Source organism: Lissotriton helveticus, chromosome 1_2, assembly GCF_964261635.1.
Source record: "Lissotriton helveticus chromosome 1_2, aLisHel1.1, whole genome shotgun sequence".
Classification (NCBI taxonomy): Eukaryota; Metazoa; Chordata; class Amphibia; order Caudata; family Salamandridae; genus Lissotriton; species Lissotriton helveticus.
In genome coordinates, this window is record NC_136058.1 from 123,830,750 (window position 1) to 123,848,287 (window position 17,538).

Genomic DNA, 17,538 nt, shown 5'->3' on the forward strand with positions numbered 1-17,538 from the left:
TGAGGCTGTGAGCTGTTTGTTTACGTGAGTCTCTAGTATTTTTCCCAGCATGGGAAGGAGAGATATGGGACGGTAGTTCGAGGGGTTGTTGGGGTCAGTGTTTTTTTTTCTACAGAATGGGTGTTACAAGAGCTGGTGTAGCTAGGGTCAGTGAGTCATTGCATAGTGCAGTAGGGTTGGAGCAAGCAGTGGAGCAAGGCGTGTGATAATATTTAGGGGGCAAGCACATTAGGATAGGTAGCGCTAGGTAGGAGCACAAAAAATAACAGTACTCATATGCAAGCATATATCCTATGTAACTGCACAATTGTTGAATTGTTTTTTTTTTCCAATCTCGTTATGCTGATTACACTGTTCTGTTTCCTTCTGTTAGAAATTGCAGCGCTCGTATTTTACATAGAAATCATATTGCTTCAATGAATATTAAAACGCCATGTTGTGTATTTCTTGTACAAATGAAAGGTTTCTATATCTATTTCACGATTTCCTTGGGAAGTCAGGGTTGTCATGTTCTAAGGTTCCACATACCACCTGTTACCTTGCACCTGAAAAGCAGCGAGGCTCCTTTCTATTATAAAATTATTCCCCAGTCCTCCGGGCAGGAGCACCTGAAAAACAGTGAGGCCTCTTTCTCTTAAAAGATTATTCCCCAGCCCTCCAGCGCAGGAGCGCCTGAAAAACAGCGAGGCCCCCTTCTATTACAAAATTATTCCCCAGCCCTCCAGCGCAAGGGCGCTTGAAAAACTGCGAGGCTCCTTACTATTACACAATTATTCCTCAGCCCTCCAGCGCAGGAGCATCTGAAAACAGTGGGACCCTTTCTATTACACAATTATTCCCCAGCCCTCCAGTGCAGGTGCATCTGAAAAGCAGCAAGGCTCCTTTCTATTACAAAATGATTCCCCAGCCCTCCAGCGCAGGAGCATCTGAAAACAGCGAGGCCCCATTCCATTACAAAATTATTCCCCAACCCTCCAGTGCAGGAACACCTAAAAAGCAGCGAGGCTCCTTTCTATTACAAAATAATTCCCTAGCGCTCCAGAGCACCTGAAAAACAGCGAGGCCCCAGCTATTTGTAAATTACTCAGCCCTCCCCAGCCCTTCACTGCCTCAGGTCAAAGGGGATAGAGCAAAAAACACAGCTGCTTGGCCATCCATGGGAGTGGGGGAGGCTATGGTGAAGATGGTGCGAGTTCCCAACATCACTTGGCCCCCACAGCAAGACCCATTCTTCCTCGCCCATTATGCCCTGAATGAGAATGTCTGTGGGTGATGGGTTAATGCAAACACTGTTTCTGGGCTGCGTGGGCCCCAGGGCGGCCCGAGATGAAAATCGTTCAAAGGCCTGAGCACCACCTGGCACCCAGGGAGTCTGATTCTGGCACACAATTACCCCTCCCCAGCCCACCATCATCATGATTGCTTGGCAGGGCAGGGGGTCAAGGAGAGGCCACAGCTGATAATCGCTGAACGGCCGCCCAGCTAAGCTGCTTTCCTCTTCCTGTCAGTGCTCTCTGTGGACTGGGAAGGGGGAAAAAAACAGCCCACAGAGTGCACTGAGACACCGGCCCTTCGGCCAATGTCAAAGTGCCTGCAGTGCCAATCTGCCGCTGTTATACCATCTGCTTCCACTTTCACCACCTGCTTTCTTTTGCACCTTGCACTCACCTTGGACCAATCCATTTGTGTTCCCCTTGACCTAACATTCTGCCCTCCCCATTACACCCATACACCTTTATACCCCGCGCTCCTTGCGCACCCTGCGTGCTCCATTGTGCCCCCTTTGCTTGTTGCACACTTGAGCTCCCTTGCATCATGTGTTTTCGCTTGCATGCTGCACCTCCCCACCCAACTGCAAACCTTTTTCCCTGTTGCACATGCGCTTTCCCTATGTTTACCATACCATTGCCCTTTGACATTACCAACTGATGTAGCTTTTATATAGTGAGAAGAACTCGCCAAGTATCGCTAATTCTCAAGATGGGTGCAACATTGCAGTTTGAGCAACAGTGGTGCATATAGTTGCCTAACACAAGTTAAAGGACAGGTGTCAGTATACATTGAGAACATATTTTTAGCATTTTAAAGCTAAGACGATGACATTGGCAAAGGATGTGCTGCAGAAGAGATGTTTGACGGTTTTCATTCCACACAAACCACATATTAATTTATTCTGTGCAGCTTTGAAACCCATAGGACCCGTCGTTAAACACAGTAAAATTGATTGCTACTCGGTGTCTGAACAGACTTTCACTACCTGAATTATAAGCTGACTATTGCATCAAAATCATATTCAACTCAAGTAACCAGGCATAATATATGCAGACGGGCACATAACAATTATTTAAAGTATGCATACTTTTATACGAGTTTTATTATTCCACTATTTATCACATTAAAATGTCTTCTTTTCCAGGCACTTAAACTGAGGGAAAGTTGCAACTGTCCTGCTCTCGCCCACCCAGACCCTCGACTGGTTTTCCTTCACACTATGAATGAACTTATCGAAAAGAAAGATAAAAGGACACCGGAGTCCGAGAAAACACAAGATATGGGCCTTTCATCCCAAGTGCAAGAAAAACATACAGTCATCGCTGCGGGCAGTGCTTTAGAAAAAAAATAATGCCAAATTACAAATACTATTGAATTTGATTTCTTCTGCTTTCAGTTTGAAAGAGTCCTGGTGCTAATATGACGTGTAAACTGCTTGGAAGAAAGCAAAGGGCTCTGTCTGAAAGGGCACCATGATATTTTCCAGCCATTTGTGGTGCGGTAAGACGTAAGAGACGAAGAGCTGTCAATCATGTATTTTAAACATAAAATTGTGTGCAAAATTTTCAGTACTGAATTATCTACTATAGAGTGAAAATCAAGCAAATGATTGTACAATTCTACTTAGCTACATTACGGTAAACACACTGTGAATAAACTGTGAACTTGTTTCCAATTCTTTTACTGCAACTTATTTATTTGCCTGTCTCTTTCCTGTTCCCTAAGAGTTCGAAAAGTGGCCACTGGTGGTGAAGAGTACAACTGTAGTACTAATAATAGAGTATTGCAAGGGAGACCACTGGAGGGTCCACTGCGGCCCGTCTTTAAAGGAGCCATTCTCTCAGTCTCTCTAGGCATCATGCCTTAAATTAATGTATTCCTTGAATCTCTGAGGATTGAGACGCTGCAGTACACCTTTACACTTCATCAAACACACAACCAGTTCCTCTAATGTATTTTTTTACACTGTGCTTGTTCTTCCATTTCAGTGGAGGATATTTCACTGTGTGTTCCTGCTCCTATTTCTTCTGGTCAGGCTTCAGATTCTGAAAGGTTTTGCAAACCAAGCCATTGGAATCGGACCCCCTCCTCCCCCGCACCCCTCCTCCTCATGGGGTGTGGAGGAGGGGCAGAAATAGTGCTTAGCGGTGGTTGGCCGCTCATACACATTGGGGACCAGAGGCTGAAATGAGCAGAATGGTGTGCACCATTTTCAATCAATCAATCAATCAATCAATCAATCAGTGGTTTATAGAGCGTGCTACTCACCTGTGAGGGTTTCAAGGCACTGGGAGGGGGAGGAGACAGCTCCGGGTCAGTCGAAGAGCCAGTGCTTGAGGTCCTTCCTGAACGTGTGGAGGGTTGGGGAGCGTTTGATGTTGACTGGGAGCTCGTTCCAGGTTTTGGCGGTGATGTAGGAGAAAGCTCTCCCGCCGGCTCTGCTTCTGCAGATGCGGGGCACCTCTGCCAGGACGAGGTCGGCGGAGCTGAGGTTGCTCTTGGGTAAGTGGAAACAAACTCTGTCATTGAGGTATTTGGGTCCGATGTTGTTGAGGGATTTGTAGGCGTGGGTGAGGAGTTTGAAGGTGACCGTCTTCTTGATGGGGAGCCAGTGGAGGCTCCGTAGGTGGTGGGTCATATGTTCGTGGCGGGGTGTCCCTGGAACGAGCCTGGCTGCGGCGTTCTGGATGGTTTGGAGCTTGCGTAGAAGAGTTTTGTTGATTCCGGCGTAGACGGCGTTGCCGTAGTCTAGTCTGCTGGTAGTGCGAGCGAGGGTGACGGTCTTTCTGCAATCGGGGGGCATCCATTTGAAGGTCTTACGGAGGATGTGGAGGAAGTTGAAACTGGTGGAGGTGACGACGTTGAACTTGCAGTTCATGGAGAGGGATGAGTCGAGGATTATACAGAGGTTCCGGGTGTTGTCAGTCGGGGTGGGTGGGCGTTCTCCCAAGGGCGGGGGGCCACCAGGTGTTGTCCCAGGCAGAGGTGCAAGGCCAGAGGATGAGGACCTCTGTCTTCTCGGAGTTGAGTTTTAGGCAGCTGTCCTTCATCCCGGCTGCTACATTTCTCATTCCTTTCTGGAAGCTGAGTCTGGTGATTTCTGGGTTCTTGGTTAGGGAGAGGATGAGTTGGGTGTCGTCGGCGTAGGATACGATGCTAAGCATGTGCTGTCTTACGATGGCGGCGATGGGGTCCATGTAGATGTTGAAGAGCGTCTGGCTTAGTGAATTTTAATAATGCTTACACTCATATTGCGACTTGAACGTCTGTGAGTCACCCATAGATTGTACATTCTACAACACTGTTGAATGACTCAGAAGTTTCACTTAACTTTTGGAAATAAATGTCTGCACTTTACAAATATTCAGTTTATATTGACATTTTCTATAGTATTACATGTCATCTCTTTGACCCCAGCATGTACGCAAACATGTAGAGGTGAATTATGTATTGTAAGGCAAAGCTTTCGTTTTCCTCACATATTTTTTGTAACATGCCTTTGAATAAAGGCACAACCTATCAGAAATGTATCTCTGCATTTCACACTAGTACTGTTTGCACTTAATTTAAGGTGTCATAAGGAGTGCATGACAGTGGGGCAAATTTTAGTTAGCTCAGTATACTACAGCTGGTGAATAGTATGTCACTGTATACTGATACAAGCAGAATTTCTTCACCCTGTCCTGAATTCTAAACCAGATTGGTCAAAAATAGCATTGGACAGTGTGGGTCGAAGTTGTCCTTTGCAAGGATCTCTGAGTTTTCTGAAAGCTGTTGTATGTAGCAGGGTCGAAGTAATATGTGTTAATGGAGTGATTCATGGTGTGTGTGACTTCTGCCTGTTGTGAAATATTTGTAAATGCTGTCTCCGGATTTGCTAGGATCTCTGCATGAAGTGTAGCAAAGGTTGCAGGGCCAGACTCTTGAGTTGTTACTTAGTTGGAGACTAATACCTGTGATTGTATTGCTTACAAAGTGAAATAGCTTTGGTGGCTTAGCTGTCTGAATAGTTTAGGGGGTGAGATTTGGAAGACTGTGTGCATTACATATTGTTATTGTCGTCTTGATTTCATTGTACTTTCTCAGTGGAAATAAATCGCTAGGTTGTTTCATAGTTCTGAAATTTGAGGCTTTGGATTGTCAGGAGATCAATAACCACCTTGAAACCAACATTGGATCTATTGATTGCTTCTAGTGTCTTGCCCAATATATCATTTTGTTTGGTTGCAATTATTGCTTAGTGGTAGGTTGCGTATGTTTGATTAAGACTCAGCACTGTTTATGGAGACTGATATTTGTGCAAGATGCTTCCAGCTTGTGGCTTAATTTCTGAGGTGGCTGAGATATTTCTTGTTCCTTTGGTTGTTATGCAGTCTAGTTAGACCCTTCTGGGAAGTAATGCCCAATTCAGCTGTTTAGAAAATGCAGGTTAGTTACTTATCAGAGCCTATGTGGAAAGTTCATATTGACCTGGCTAAAGTTGTTAGCCAGTGTTGAAGATTGTTTTTTGTTGGACTAAAAGAGAATTGACTTTTATTGTGTCTTGTCATTGGATATGTGGGTGAACATGACCGAGAAGACAGTTGTGTTGTGGTTGACTGATATTGGGCTGATCATGCTGTCCTTTAGTTCAATTTGTAGACTGTGTCAATGCAGCAGCCTGTGATGTGAGAAGGGCTTTTACAACAGGACTTCTGATTGCAGGCTTTTGCCGAGGGTCAAGCATGCTGTTCCTAGAATCCTTCATCAGAGAGTAATTAAAATCTCCCCTGCTTGGACAAGGTCGTGTAGTGTCCTGCCAGCCCAGGTACTCACCAATAACTACGCTACCCACGGAGAATAGTTTGTACATGTCTTTATTTTGCTGCAGGCAAGTCAAAACTCCACATTCTAAGCCAGCCATCAACTCATCTCTCCAACGCTTATGTCACAGGCATACGGTGTACTGTGGGAACCAAAAGAGTTGCAGCGTTCTTTTATGAGCAAGACACTATTGGTTGATCATGTTCATGAGCTTCTCTAATAGTAGTGAGTAGTATGGTCATGATAGCAGGTGGGCATGTTAGGAAAAAGTTTGTATGGAGACCTCATATTGCGGAGTAGATGTTACTGAGTATTCATAGGTGGGTGGCTGTTAGAAATGGGGTTTCTGGTTGGCTAGGGTATGCACCTAAGCCAGGTAGAACCACCACTCTAGTCAGGACAAGGGAGTTACACACCCAAGATAAGTCCTGCTCACCCCCTTGGTAGCTTGGCAGAGCAGGCAGGCTTATCTCCGAGGCAATGTGTAAAGCATTTGCGCAACACATACACCCACTAGTGACTCACTAGGCACAGCACAAAAAGAGACTCCACACAAGGTTATATAAAAATATCCTTTGAATTGTACATAAAACATTTTAGACCATAATCACATAAAAGACTGTGCCAGTAGGCACTTCTCATGCAGTCACATAAATCACAAATCATTTTGCCATAAGGCAATGGTCATAACAACCTAGATAGTTTAATAGGGTAAAATACTCCTAGATTACACACATTTCAAAGAACACTGACACTGTGCACATGACATGCAGTTCCTGAACATGTATTTGCTATCCTGTCAGTATCTCCACATCTGGCATAAAATGCAGGTTAGCGAATAAAATGATACATATACCAACATTATGGCATGAAATGCAGCAATGAGTGACCAAACATCACCATTAAGGCATAGGGTGCAACATTCCTGCACTCCTATTATTCTTTATATGGTAACCACTATCCACAGCATGGAGCACAGAAGCATCCGTGCCCCTATTACAGGGAATGCAGTAATTCCCAGGGATTCTTCTAAATCCAGGAATCGGGGGGCCTCTGTCGAGGTCTCACCCGGTCCTTAAGCTGAGGGCTGGTGCCGCGACTGCAATGGCAGCCATGCGCCCTCATCAGATATGCACCCATGCAAGGGGGTGGGGGCAATCATGGCTATCTGCATGGAGACCTGTCTTGGTCTTCCCTGCATGTGAGAAGAGCAATCAGCACCTGGGCAAAGAGGGGCTGAGCGGGAACTCCGCTGAGGGTTCCCTTCTCCACTTGGCTAACTGACCTGGGTTTTCCAGAGTCAAAGGGCCTGCATCGGCAGGATGCTTCCTGGGCTTTTTCTCCTCTGGACTCTTCGCAACCCATGAAGCTCCGTCCGGTAATGGGTGAGTATCCTCCTCGGGTCCTTGGCCCAAATCTGTTTGGTTTCTGCCTTCCAGCAGGTAGCTACAGAAGTTACATGGTCCTGCGCCCGCCCCTGGACAAAGGCAGCTCCTTGGCTCGCAGGGAATGCCCTCTCTGACTTCCCTCCACAGCACCGTCTTACTCCTGTGGCGCTGTGCAGGCCGCCAATAAGTCACTGCCTGTGCTTGGGGATTCATGGGCGGTTGGTGCGACAGGGGCAGGGACTCCGGCTCCCAACCCTCTGGCATCGACCGGTGCCGGTTCTTCAACCGTGGCTGCCCGCAACCACGTGGTGCAGCCTCTCCGCTCTCAGTAGTATGCACGACTCCAGAGAGATCGATCCTCAGGCCTGGTGGCCCAGAAGCACTAGGGCTTTGTAACATGAAGTTAAAGCACCAGGACAGTGCAAAACGGAGTGCCAACACCAAAACTGGCAGAGACCGCAGTGCTCACCATGCACTGAGGGCAGAACAGGGAGGGCTGTGCTACCTCATCCCTGGAGGACAAGTGGGGGCCCCAGGCAGAATTAAGCAGTTGTCCAGCACATCAGGGTACTTGCAGTAAAGAGTGGCAGTCCTTCCAGCCCCACAGGCAACTCGTCAGCACAATAAGCAAGGGAGTCCTATGGCAGTTCCTCCTGGCATCATAACAGTTCCTTCTGGCCAGGTGAAGTCTGTAGAGCCAGCAGCGGCTGGATACAAGTCCAACGTAGTCTAGATTCATGGGGTCCCAGCCCCTGTACTTATAGTCAAAAAGTCTTTGTTCTGAGGGACACATCAAACACTGTTTAGAAGTGCACAATACCCCCATTCACATCCCAAGCCCAGGCCCCAGACACACTAGAGGGGGCGGAGACTGCATTGTAGAAGGCAGGCACAGCCCTGTTCAGGTGCAGGTGCAACTTCTCCCACCACTCTAAATGCAGAACGGGCCTATTCAGGTGCAAGGGAAACTCCTACCGCCACTCTAAATGCAGTCAAGGTTTATTCAGCCTAGCGCTGAGTCACCCAGGAAATTGAGAACACACGTCAACCCCCCTTTCGACTATCTAGAGGGGATGTGCATTCACTCTAGATAGTGCACATCCCCTCCCTCCTGTCAGTCTAAACCAGACAGTGAATACACATCCAGGCAGGGCACAAAGAAATAAGCACACAGAAATGCCCACTTCTGAAAGCTTGGCATTTCTTAAATAGTAATGACAAATCCGCTTTTACCAATAAGCAGGATTTATTACTACTATTCCAAACATACTAAACATTGTCACGCTACCCATCTTCTATTAAATTACCACTGAAGCACATATCAAAATACAAACCCATGAGAGGGCAGCCTCAGAGCAGTGAGAAACCAAATAGGCTGATTGTCACTACCAGGACATGCCACACAGTTAAGGCATATGTCCTACCTTTTCCTTGCACAGCACCCTGGCCTTAGGGCTAGCTAGGGCCTACCTTAGGGGTGACTTGTATGTAGTAAAAGGAGAGTTTCAGACGTGGCAACCACTTTAAATGCCATGCTACTGCGGCAGTAAACTGCGCACCCAGGCCCTGCAGTGGCAGAGGCCTGAGACAGGTTTGAAAGCACAAGCAGCGCTGCAGGCCACCAGTAGGATTTCATTTACAGGCCCCGGGTATATTGATACCACTGTAGGTAAATCACTGTACCACTGTAGGTCAATTAAATATGCCAACAAGTGTAGACCAATCTTACCAAGTTTACAAGAAAGAGCACATGCACTTTAGCACAGAACAGCAGGGATAATGTTCCCTGAGTTATGAAACCACAAAAACAGGTCAGAAAAATACGGGAGGAAGGCAACATGTTTGGGTATGCCCCTGCAAAAAGGGCCAGTTCCAAATGTGGCATTAAGACAATGCTTGTGCATCGTAGCTACACCTTCTTGTACATTTTATCTATCAACAGGGGTGGCCATGTAGTTTAAAGGTAACATAGATTTGAATATAATGGCTGAGGTTTCAGTGATCCATGTTTGCCTAAGAAGTTGGAGGTGAAGGCTTTTTGTCTATGATGAAGTTTAGTAAGTCTTCGTCGTGTTGAAAGGCAGTCCTGGGCGTTATGCTGCAACATAGTTGAGTGTGCTTGTTTGGCATAGCAAACAGTATGTCCATAGGTACACTGAATATAATCCTATCGGGGCATCCACTAATAAATAGGTTAGGATATCTCTAGGTAGTTTTAATCTTCTATCACCACATCTCTGGTTGACATTAGGTGTAAACACCACGTAAAGGAATTTAAAAAAGAACTTAAACCCTTGCTTCCACACTTTGTGTGGTAGAGCTCACTTTGGACTCATTTGGATCCAGGGTGTGAGAAGCCCGATGATGAAGCATGCCGCATTTCAATGTTGCGTGAGGACACTGCTTTTCCCAGAGAGATAGCTGTGAGAGAAAAGCTAATAATAATGATTTTTGCTGAACCAAGTACTTTTCCATTTTATCTGTTATCATTAGTTATTAAGCTAAAAACACTAGTAATGCTCATAATAATAGAGAACACATCAGAACTACGAGCAGCCTCATTGATTACGATATGTTGGTTACTGCACATATCCCAATTATCAGTTTTCTGATAAATAGTGATAGGTTAAACCTGCCGATATTTAACGGGGAAAATACCTGGCATTTACTGGAACATACAGATTTTGGTGCAATGGGCACCAAATTAATGTAATGTAATGTGTATACTTGTAAAGCGCATTGTTGCCAGCCGGCGTCCTGGCGCTGTATACCGCTGGGGAACCCGTCCTGGCTTTCCCTGTGGGATGGTCCCTGCTGGGAATCCCCAAGGTGGAGCCAGGCATCCCCGGCGTTGATGGGGCCGTTGTGGAGATTAGGCAAGCTAATGCCCAGAGTTGCCGAGTGCGACCCCTGGTTAGAGTAGGTACCGAGGCGAGAATTATCGAGTCCGCTGACCCTGGTCCACGACCCTGCCGCTACGGGAATCGAACCCTGGTCCTGGGCCGACTTCTGCTTCCGGGTCTGCCACCTCTAACCAGTGAGCCACACCACTCCACATGTTATTGGTCAAAAACTCTTAACTGGCTTGTGTTTATCACACCTGATAGACTGCGACTCGTAAGGAAGGAAACAGAAAAACAGCAGAAGGGTGGTGAACTGATAGATCTGGCATTTCTTTGCGTGATTACCCCTGACTTTTTGCCTCTACCTCCTCTATTTGTGATGCTGCGATGGATTGCGTTTGACTAGCTTAGATGCCTTGGGCACTTTGCCACTGCTGATCAGTGTCAAAGTGCAATGCTCCCTGTATAAAGTGTAATAGTAATTGGTTGTCCATGATTGGTATGTTTGCCTTACTAGTAAAGTGCACCATGTGTGCCAGGGCTGGTAATTCAATTGCTACTAGTGGGCCTGCAGTACTAATTGTGCCACCCACACCAGTAGCCTTATAGAGAGAACTCAGACCTGCTACTGCAGTGCCTGAGCGCAGTTTGTTAAACTGCCATGTTGTTCTGGCAAGTGCACCCACTTGTCAGGCCATACCCTTCCCTCACCGCTACAGTAGAGGAGAATTATAACACCTACTATAAATATATAACTGACGCTCTGGATCAGTTAATTCCGATAAAGAAGTTAAAAATCAGAAATAAAATCACAGCACCATGGTATAACGATGAACTGAAACAGCTACGCCTAATATGCAAGAAGGCAGAGAGAAAATGGAGAAGGAAGTACCTAGAGGTGGATAAGCAAGAACTGAGATTAGCGCAGATTAAATATAAGGAGCTTATTCTAGAGTGCAAGGCTACCTTTACGCTAACTCTATTTCACAAGCATCTAACGGTACTAAAGCACTTGTTAAGATCGTCAGGGACCTCTCTGCCCCAACTTGCTTGAGTAGGTGGCTTCGCAGAAATTGTGCGATGAGATTGCCTCCCACTTTACTGAAAAGTGGCCAAAATTGTTGGTGCCTTCCAAGCCAACAATATCGTTGCCCAGAACAATTCTATACAGGTGGCGGAAGGGGATCTGGGGCAGCTAACCAGTCTGGATAGCTTTCAGATTTTTACCGACCACTCTTTTAACATCTTGGCGCATAGTGTGTCCTCAGGCTCTCCCTTTGACCCCTTGCCCCATAAAGTCTGGAAGACCTACGGCCAAACAACCTTCCCCTGGCTGCGGCAGATATGTAATCAGTCCATAGAAGAAGGTACCGTTCCAGAGGGATGGAAGCAGGCGGTGGTGACACCCTTGATTAAGAAGCCTTCTTTGGATCTAACAATTCCAGCAAGTTGTAGACCGATTTCTCTCCTTCCTTTTCCAATTAAAATCCTGGAAAAGGCTGTAAGCAAGATTTTATCTTGTTTTTTGGAGGATAATCAACTACTGCATAAGGGCTAATTTGGGTTCCGGCCGGGTCATTGGACTGAGTCAGCTCTAACCACCATGCTGGATAACCTACATATGCGGGCCGACAACGGGAATGCTACTGTTTTAGTGCTTCTCGATATGTCGGCCGCATTCGATACGGTGAGCCACTCAATTATGTTGGAAAGACTGGAGAAGATTTGGGTGAAGGGACGGGCTCTGCAGTGGTTATGGTCCTATCTGGCTGGGAGACAGCAGGTGGTAACCTTGCACCGTTCTCATCCTGCAAATCCCCAGTAGTTGATGGGGTACCGCAGGGCTCTGCAATCAGCCATATTCTCGTCAATATTTATCTGCAGCTTCTGTTTCCCATCATCAAATCATTCAGGGTTGACCTGGTCAACTATGCGGATGATACGCAACTGGCGTTCTCCATGGAAGGAAAACGTGCAGTTCCCCTGGATGCGTTTCAAGAGTGTATGCATCTGGCTGCAGGGTAGCTACGGAGGAACTCCTTGCAGTTTAATGGAGGGAAAACGGAGGTGCTGTACTGCTCCTCTGCGAAGTTGCCTATACATATACCTCTGGAGTTCAGGCTTACCCCTGAGGAGGAACCGTTGGTTCCTGTCAGCACGGTGCATAATTTGGGGGTTCTGATAGATAAGAATCTCCAAATGGAATCGCAGGGAAACAAGACAGCCAGTGTGTGCTTCGGTCTGATGCGTATGTTGCGTCAGATACTTCCAATACTACCTAAGGACTCGCGTTCCCTTGTAGTAAGAAGCACAGTGCTGAGCAGACTGGACTACTGCAACTCCCTGTATCTGGGGGCTCCACAGTATATCTTTCAGGGGTTGCAGAGAGTCCAGTCAGCAGCAGCAACATTGGTGCTAAATAGGTAACGTAGATCCTCCGCTACTCTTGCTGTGAGAGACCTCCACTGGTTGCCTATCAAGGAAAGGGCTCATTTTAAATCACTTTGTTTAGTGCACAGAGTTATACACGATCTGGGCCCAGTCCTATTACAGGAAAAGTTTGCCTGGTATCTCCCCAAGAGGCAGCCCCGCTCCTCTAGTGCAAGTCTGCTGGTAATTCCTATATTCAAGCGTTCTAGGATGGGGGGGAGGGCCTTTAGTGTGGCTGCTGCTCACCTATGGAATGAGCTACCTCAGAGTATCAGGCAAATCAACTCCCTAATTGAGTTCAGAAAGAGCCTAAAAACTTGGCTCTTTCCTAAGGTGTGATTACTCTTCGCTCAATTTCTCCGGACTCCCGCATCGACGGTTTGCTATTTCTAGTCTGAGCGCAAGGATACTCGTAGGGTGGCAGTTTGCGCCACATAAGAACGTTTTACATTACATTACATTACATGCACATCAGACACCCCTATGGTAGGTCCAGGGTACCCCCTGGGCAGGGTGCAGTGTTTGTGAAAGATAGGACATGTACTGAGGTGTGTACCATGTCCTGACATTGAAATACTCTCCATTTCGTTGTTCACTGTTGAAAGGCCATCTGGCCCATAGGACAGAATGGGGAAACTGTGCAATATGTTTTCAGTCTATCTTCCCATAGGCTTAATATGGAGGTGTGAAGTTTAGTATGCCTGGACCCACAATTTAATAACACATCTTTTTGTGAAGGTGTTTTTTGCATTGTGTGTTTAGACACCACACTTTTAGAAATGACTGTTTTTTTGTGTGTTCTAACATTTCTATGTGTCTCTGCCTGGTTGTGGATTGACTGTCTGGATTTGAAAGTGATAGGATCTGGGGAATGTCTTGACTCAGGGAAGGAGGTGAGACAGCAACAGGCTGACCTGCATCTGGAGAGTAGGGGGGAGGAGTAGACCCTGGAGGTGATGAGGCTTGGGCTGCCGCCATAAAACAATGGCACCATCTCCTGCTGGGTGATTGAGTATCCAGACCCCCACTTTCAAAGGAAGAAGGTCTCACTGGCAGGGAGACACCCAGAACTGGTTTGGACAGGGGTCAGTGCCCCCCCTGAACACAAAAACATCAAAGACATTTAGGGGTATAACTATGAGAGCTGAAACCCCTGGACGTTGAATGTACTGGTATCCGCTGTAGAGAGTTTTCACGTACAGTGAAGCATCTATGAAATTAAGGTGACACAAACCTATTGCATTGGCGAATCAGTACAGCTGCATCATTCGAAAGATTTTGATAACACGAAGCAATAACGTTTCCATTAAACAAGGCCCCCGAAGAAGGGCCAATTCAGGCCCGAAATGCATTAGGCAATTTGAAACCGATTGGAATGAATCCCTGGATGCTCATTGCATAAAAGAATTTGTGTCTATGGAATGTAATGAACTATTTCATTTTATAAACATTCAGTTCAAGGAAAAAGAGTTCTCAGTGTGATGTTCATTGGCAAACATTTTCATTGATGTGAAAACTGAATAACAATATGAGCAAGAGTACCACTGCCAAGGAAGAAACAGCTGAAGAGACAGAAGGAAAGGACTGACCCTTGCTGTGTGGACTGGGCTGGCCTACAGTTTGCTGATTTCACCAAGGAGAGGCTAAGGGACTTTGCTGTGTGCTGTGTCCCCCTGCTTGAAAGGGCTTTGCTGTGTGCTGTGTCCTGAAGTAACTTGTCCCCCAGGGCCCTTAGGAGAGCTGGCTCCCTGTTGTGGAAACTCAGGAACATAAAAGTTTCCAGAGGTGTCTCAGCGACGCTGTGTGCTTGTGCTTTTTGCAGCCTGAGACCTTCGTGAGGATCGTCCTGTGATCGTGGGCACCCGCAGCTTAAGTGAGTCTCAGCGATGCTGTGTGCGTGTGCCCTGTTGCAGCCTGAGACCTTCGTCATTGCCATCGGCCCAGACCAGGATTCCAGGAGGAGCTGTGCCGTCGGTCCGAGCCTGTCTTTGCCAAGGAGGGAGTCAGCAGAAGTGGCATAGAGACCGTCCATGATGGGTGCCGGAGTACATTATTTTGGTATTACAAACTGCCCGATTGTTGCATTACGCATTACATAATTTTGGTATTACGAACTGCCTGGTTGTTGCATTACGCATTGCATTATTTGTGCATTATGAACTGCCTAATTGTTGAATTACGCATTGCATTATTTCTGGATAACGAACTACCTGATTGTTGCACTACGCATTGCATTATTTTTGCATAACGGACTGCCTGATTGTTGCATTACGCATTGCATTATTTTTGCATGACAAACTGCATAGTTGTTGCATTCCGAATTGCGTTATTTTGGCATTACGAACTGTCTGAATGTTCTAAAGCGAACTGCATTATTTTTACATTTCAAAATGCCTGATTCGTGCATTACGGACTGCATAGCATTGCATTAGGACTGCATTGGATCATCTAGAATTGATCATTAATACTGAAAGAACCTACAAGGGCAGGCTGGCCTAATAACCGGCCAGGTGAAATATTACAAATACTCACATGTTGGATTTTTATCATGTGGTCTCATATAAAATCTTTGATCTCCATATAAAAAACATATACTTGTTATTTATTAAACCCGTGTGCAGTCCATTTGTGGTGTCATCATTGGGTTGCTGAGATCGGGGTTGCAAATATGTTACACATTTGCCTTGGAGACAAGCCTGGCTGCTCCTGCCAAGCTACTGAGGGGGTGAGCAGGGGCTATCTGAGAAGGTGTCCTTCCTTTACCTGACTTAGAAGCAAGGGTCCCTATTTGGCCTAAGGTACCTACCTCGGCGAACTAGAGACCCCCAGTTCTAACATGGGTGGTAAGCGGTTAGGGAGTTGAACGTGTATTTGCAAATTCACTCACAGTAATTGGCGTACATCACTAGTTAGCGCAGACCACAATGCAACCACATATTTTGTTTAGATTTTTTGTTCTATTTTTGAGCGACCTTAAAGCCACACATCATGTATCAGAGGAGTCAAGTAGCCAGTGAGGTTGCAGAATTGAAGTTCGACATTGAGGCACTGCTTACCTATAAAGTTGATCAATTGAGGCAATTCTGCAGAGCTTTGGGATGTCCCATGAAAAGTAGCACCAAGAAGGAGGATCTGCAAACGGCCTTGAGGGCCAGGTGGGAAGCCAAAGGGGCTCAGTAGACAGATGATGTTGTGGTGGATGAGGAGGACCCGGGGAATGGATTTGGTCACAGGATTTGCCAGCGGAAGGACCAGCCTCAGAGGCTGGTAGTAACCATTCAGGGAGGAGTTTTTCCCCAGCGGAGCTGGAGGAAAACCAAAGGGTCAGAGAGCGTGAGTAGGAGGTTTTTAAACTTAAAGCTCAAGCAGAAGAGAAAAAGCTGCTCATTGAAAGTGAAAAGTGAGCAGAGGAGAAGAGCAGGAACGCTCTCGCCTTGGAAGAGAAGAGGATGCTCTTAGCTCATGAGTAAAGCATGAGGGAACTGGTCATGAAGGTTAAACAGGCGGAGTCCAGTTCAAATGGTGGCAGCACACAACCAGTACCAGTCCCAAATACTGAATGCGAAATTACAAAAGAGGTGATATTTATGCGTGGTTCATGGTATATGAGATCGCACTAAGGATGAATGAGATGCCTGGGAAGCATTGGGGGTGGGCCTATGGAAACACTTTGAGACTTCGGGGAGGGACGTTTTACCCCCTTTAGAGAGGGCGGGAACCCTGACCTACGCCAATATAAAGGAGGCTTTATGCCTCAGGATGGGCTCACTCCTGAACAGTACAGGCAGAAATTTAGGAACTTCAAGAAACTGAAATCCGGGGGAGGAGCTTGGCGGGCATCCGAGATGGCCGCGTGAGCACAGCGCTCCCCGGACCCCCGCCGCTCCCGGCATAATATCCTGCATAAATCCTGATTTTTCACGAGGATTTGTATAGAGGACGTTGGGCTGATCTACCTGGACCTTTCAGAAATTTATTTTGACACCGGGTGCCTGAGTTACGGTGATTCGAACTTTTGGGCTCCGCCCTTGAGGTGCGCCCGGGACTGGGTGAGGTTCAGTGGCCGTCTTGGAGTTGAACAACAACGGCAGGGGGATTGGACTTGTGGGTCCCCTTCTTAAGTTTCGGTTTCGATTCTGCCTCTGACTGGGGCATCGGCGAGAGGGTCGGGCCAGAGCTGGGTCCAGGGCACGAGTCGGCTGTCGGGCCTTTGGCTGGACTATTCTCCTATTTGGCTGCCCCTTTCCTAGTGGTACCTTTGTTGCGGTCCTTTGGTCCCGAGGCCTCCCTTTCTGGTGCCCGGTCCGTTGACCCTGGTGAATCTCCTTGTGACGCATCTCCAAAATGGCGGGCAGAGGGGACCGGGAGACGCGGAAGACGAAGACACCTCTGCGCGGGGGTCCGGTCCAATCTAACGTCATGGACCGTTATACCCACTCTAAGGGGTCCCCCGGGGCTGCCCTGCCCGGTCCCAGTGCGTCTGACCACGTCGTGGATGCGTCGACGGAGCCTTCCTTGCAGGACATCATGGGCGCCATTTCTGGCATGAGGGAGTCGATAGGCCAACAATATGAAACCTTGGCCCACAAAATTGACACCGTGGCCATCGATGTGAACTTAATTCGAGCCGATCTCTCGAAAACGAACGAAAAGGTGAAGTCATTGGACATCAAATCATCCAGGCCTCACGGCGGACGTCTCTGAGATACAGACGGAGATTGGCAATCTCCGTAGGGTGAACGATTTCATGACCCGGCGCTTGGAAGATTTTGAGAACAGGGCACGTCGCTGTAATGTTCGCG

General features: G+C 47.1%; 1 protein-coding gene across 2 annotated transcripts in view; it reads left to right on the forward strand.

The window, feature by feature from the left end:
* Positions 1-2,961, forward strand: part of OMA1 (OMA1 zinc metallopeptidase) — a 797,057-nt gene extending 794,096 nt beyond the window's left edge. For both annotated transcript variants that reach the window (XM_078669974.1, XM_078669983.1), the window contains one exon: positions 2,417-2,961. In XM_078669974.1, coding sequence (XP_078526100.1) covers positions 2,417-2,623 — 207 coding nt within the window. In that variant the 3' untranslated portion in view covers positions 2,624-2,961. The remainder of the gene's footprint in view (positions 1-2,416) is intronic.
* The last annotated feature ends 14,577 nt before the right edge of the window (positions 2,962-17,538 follow it).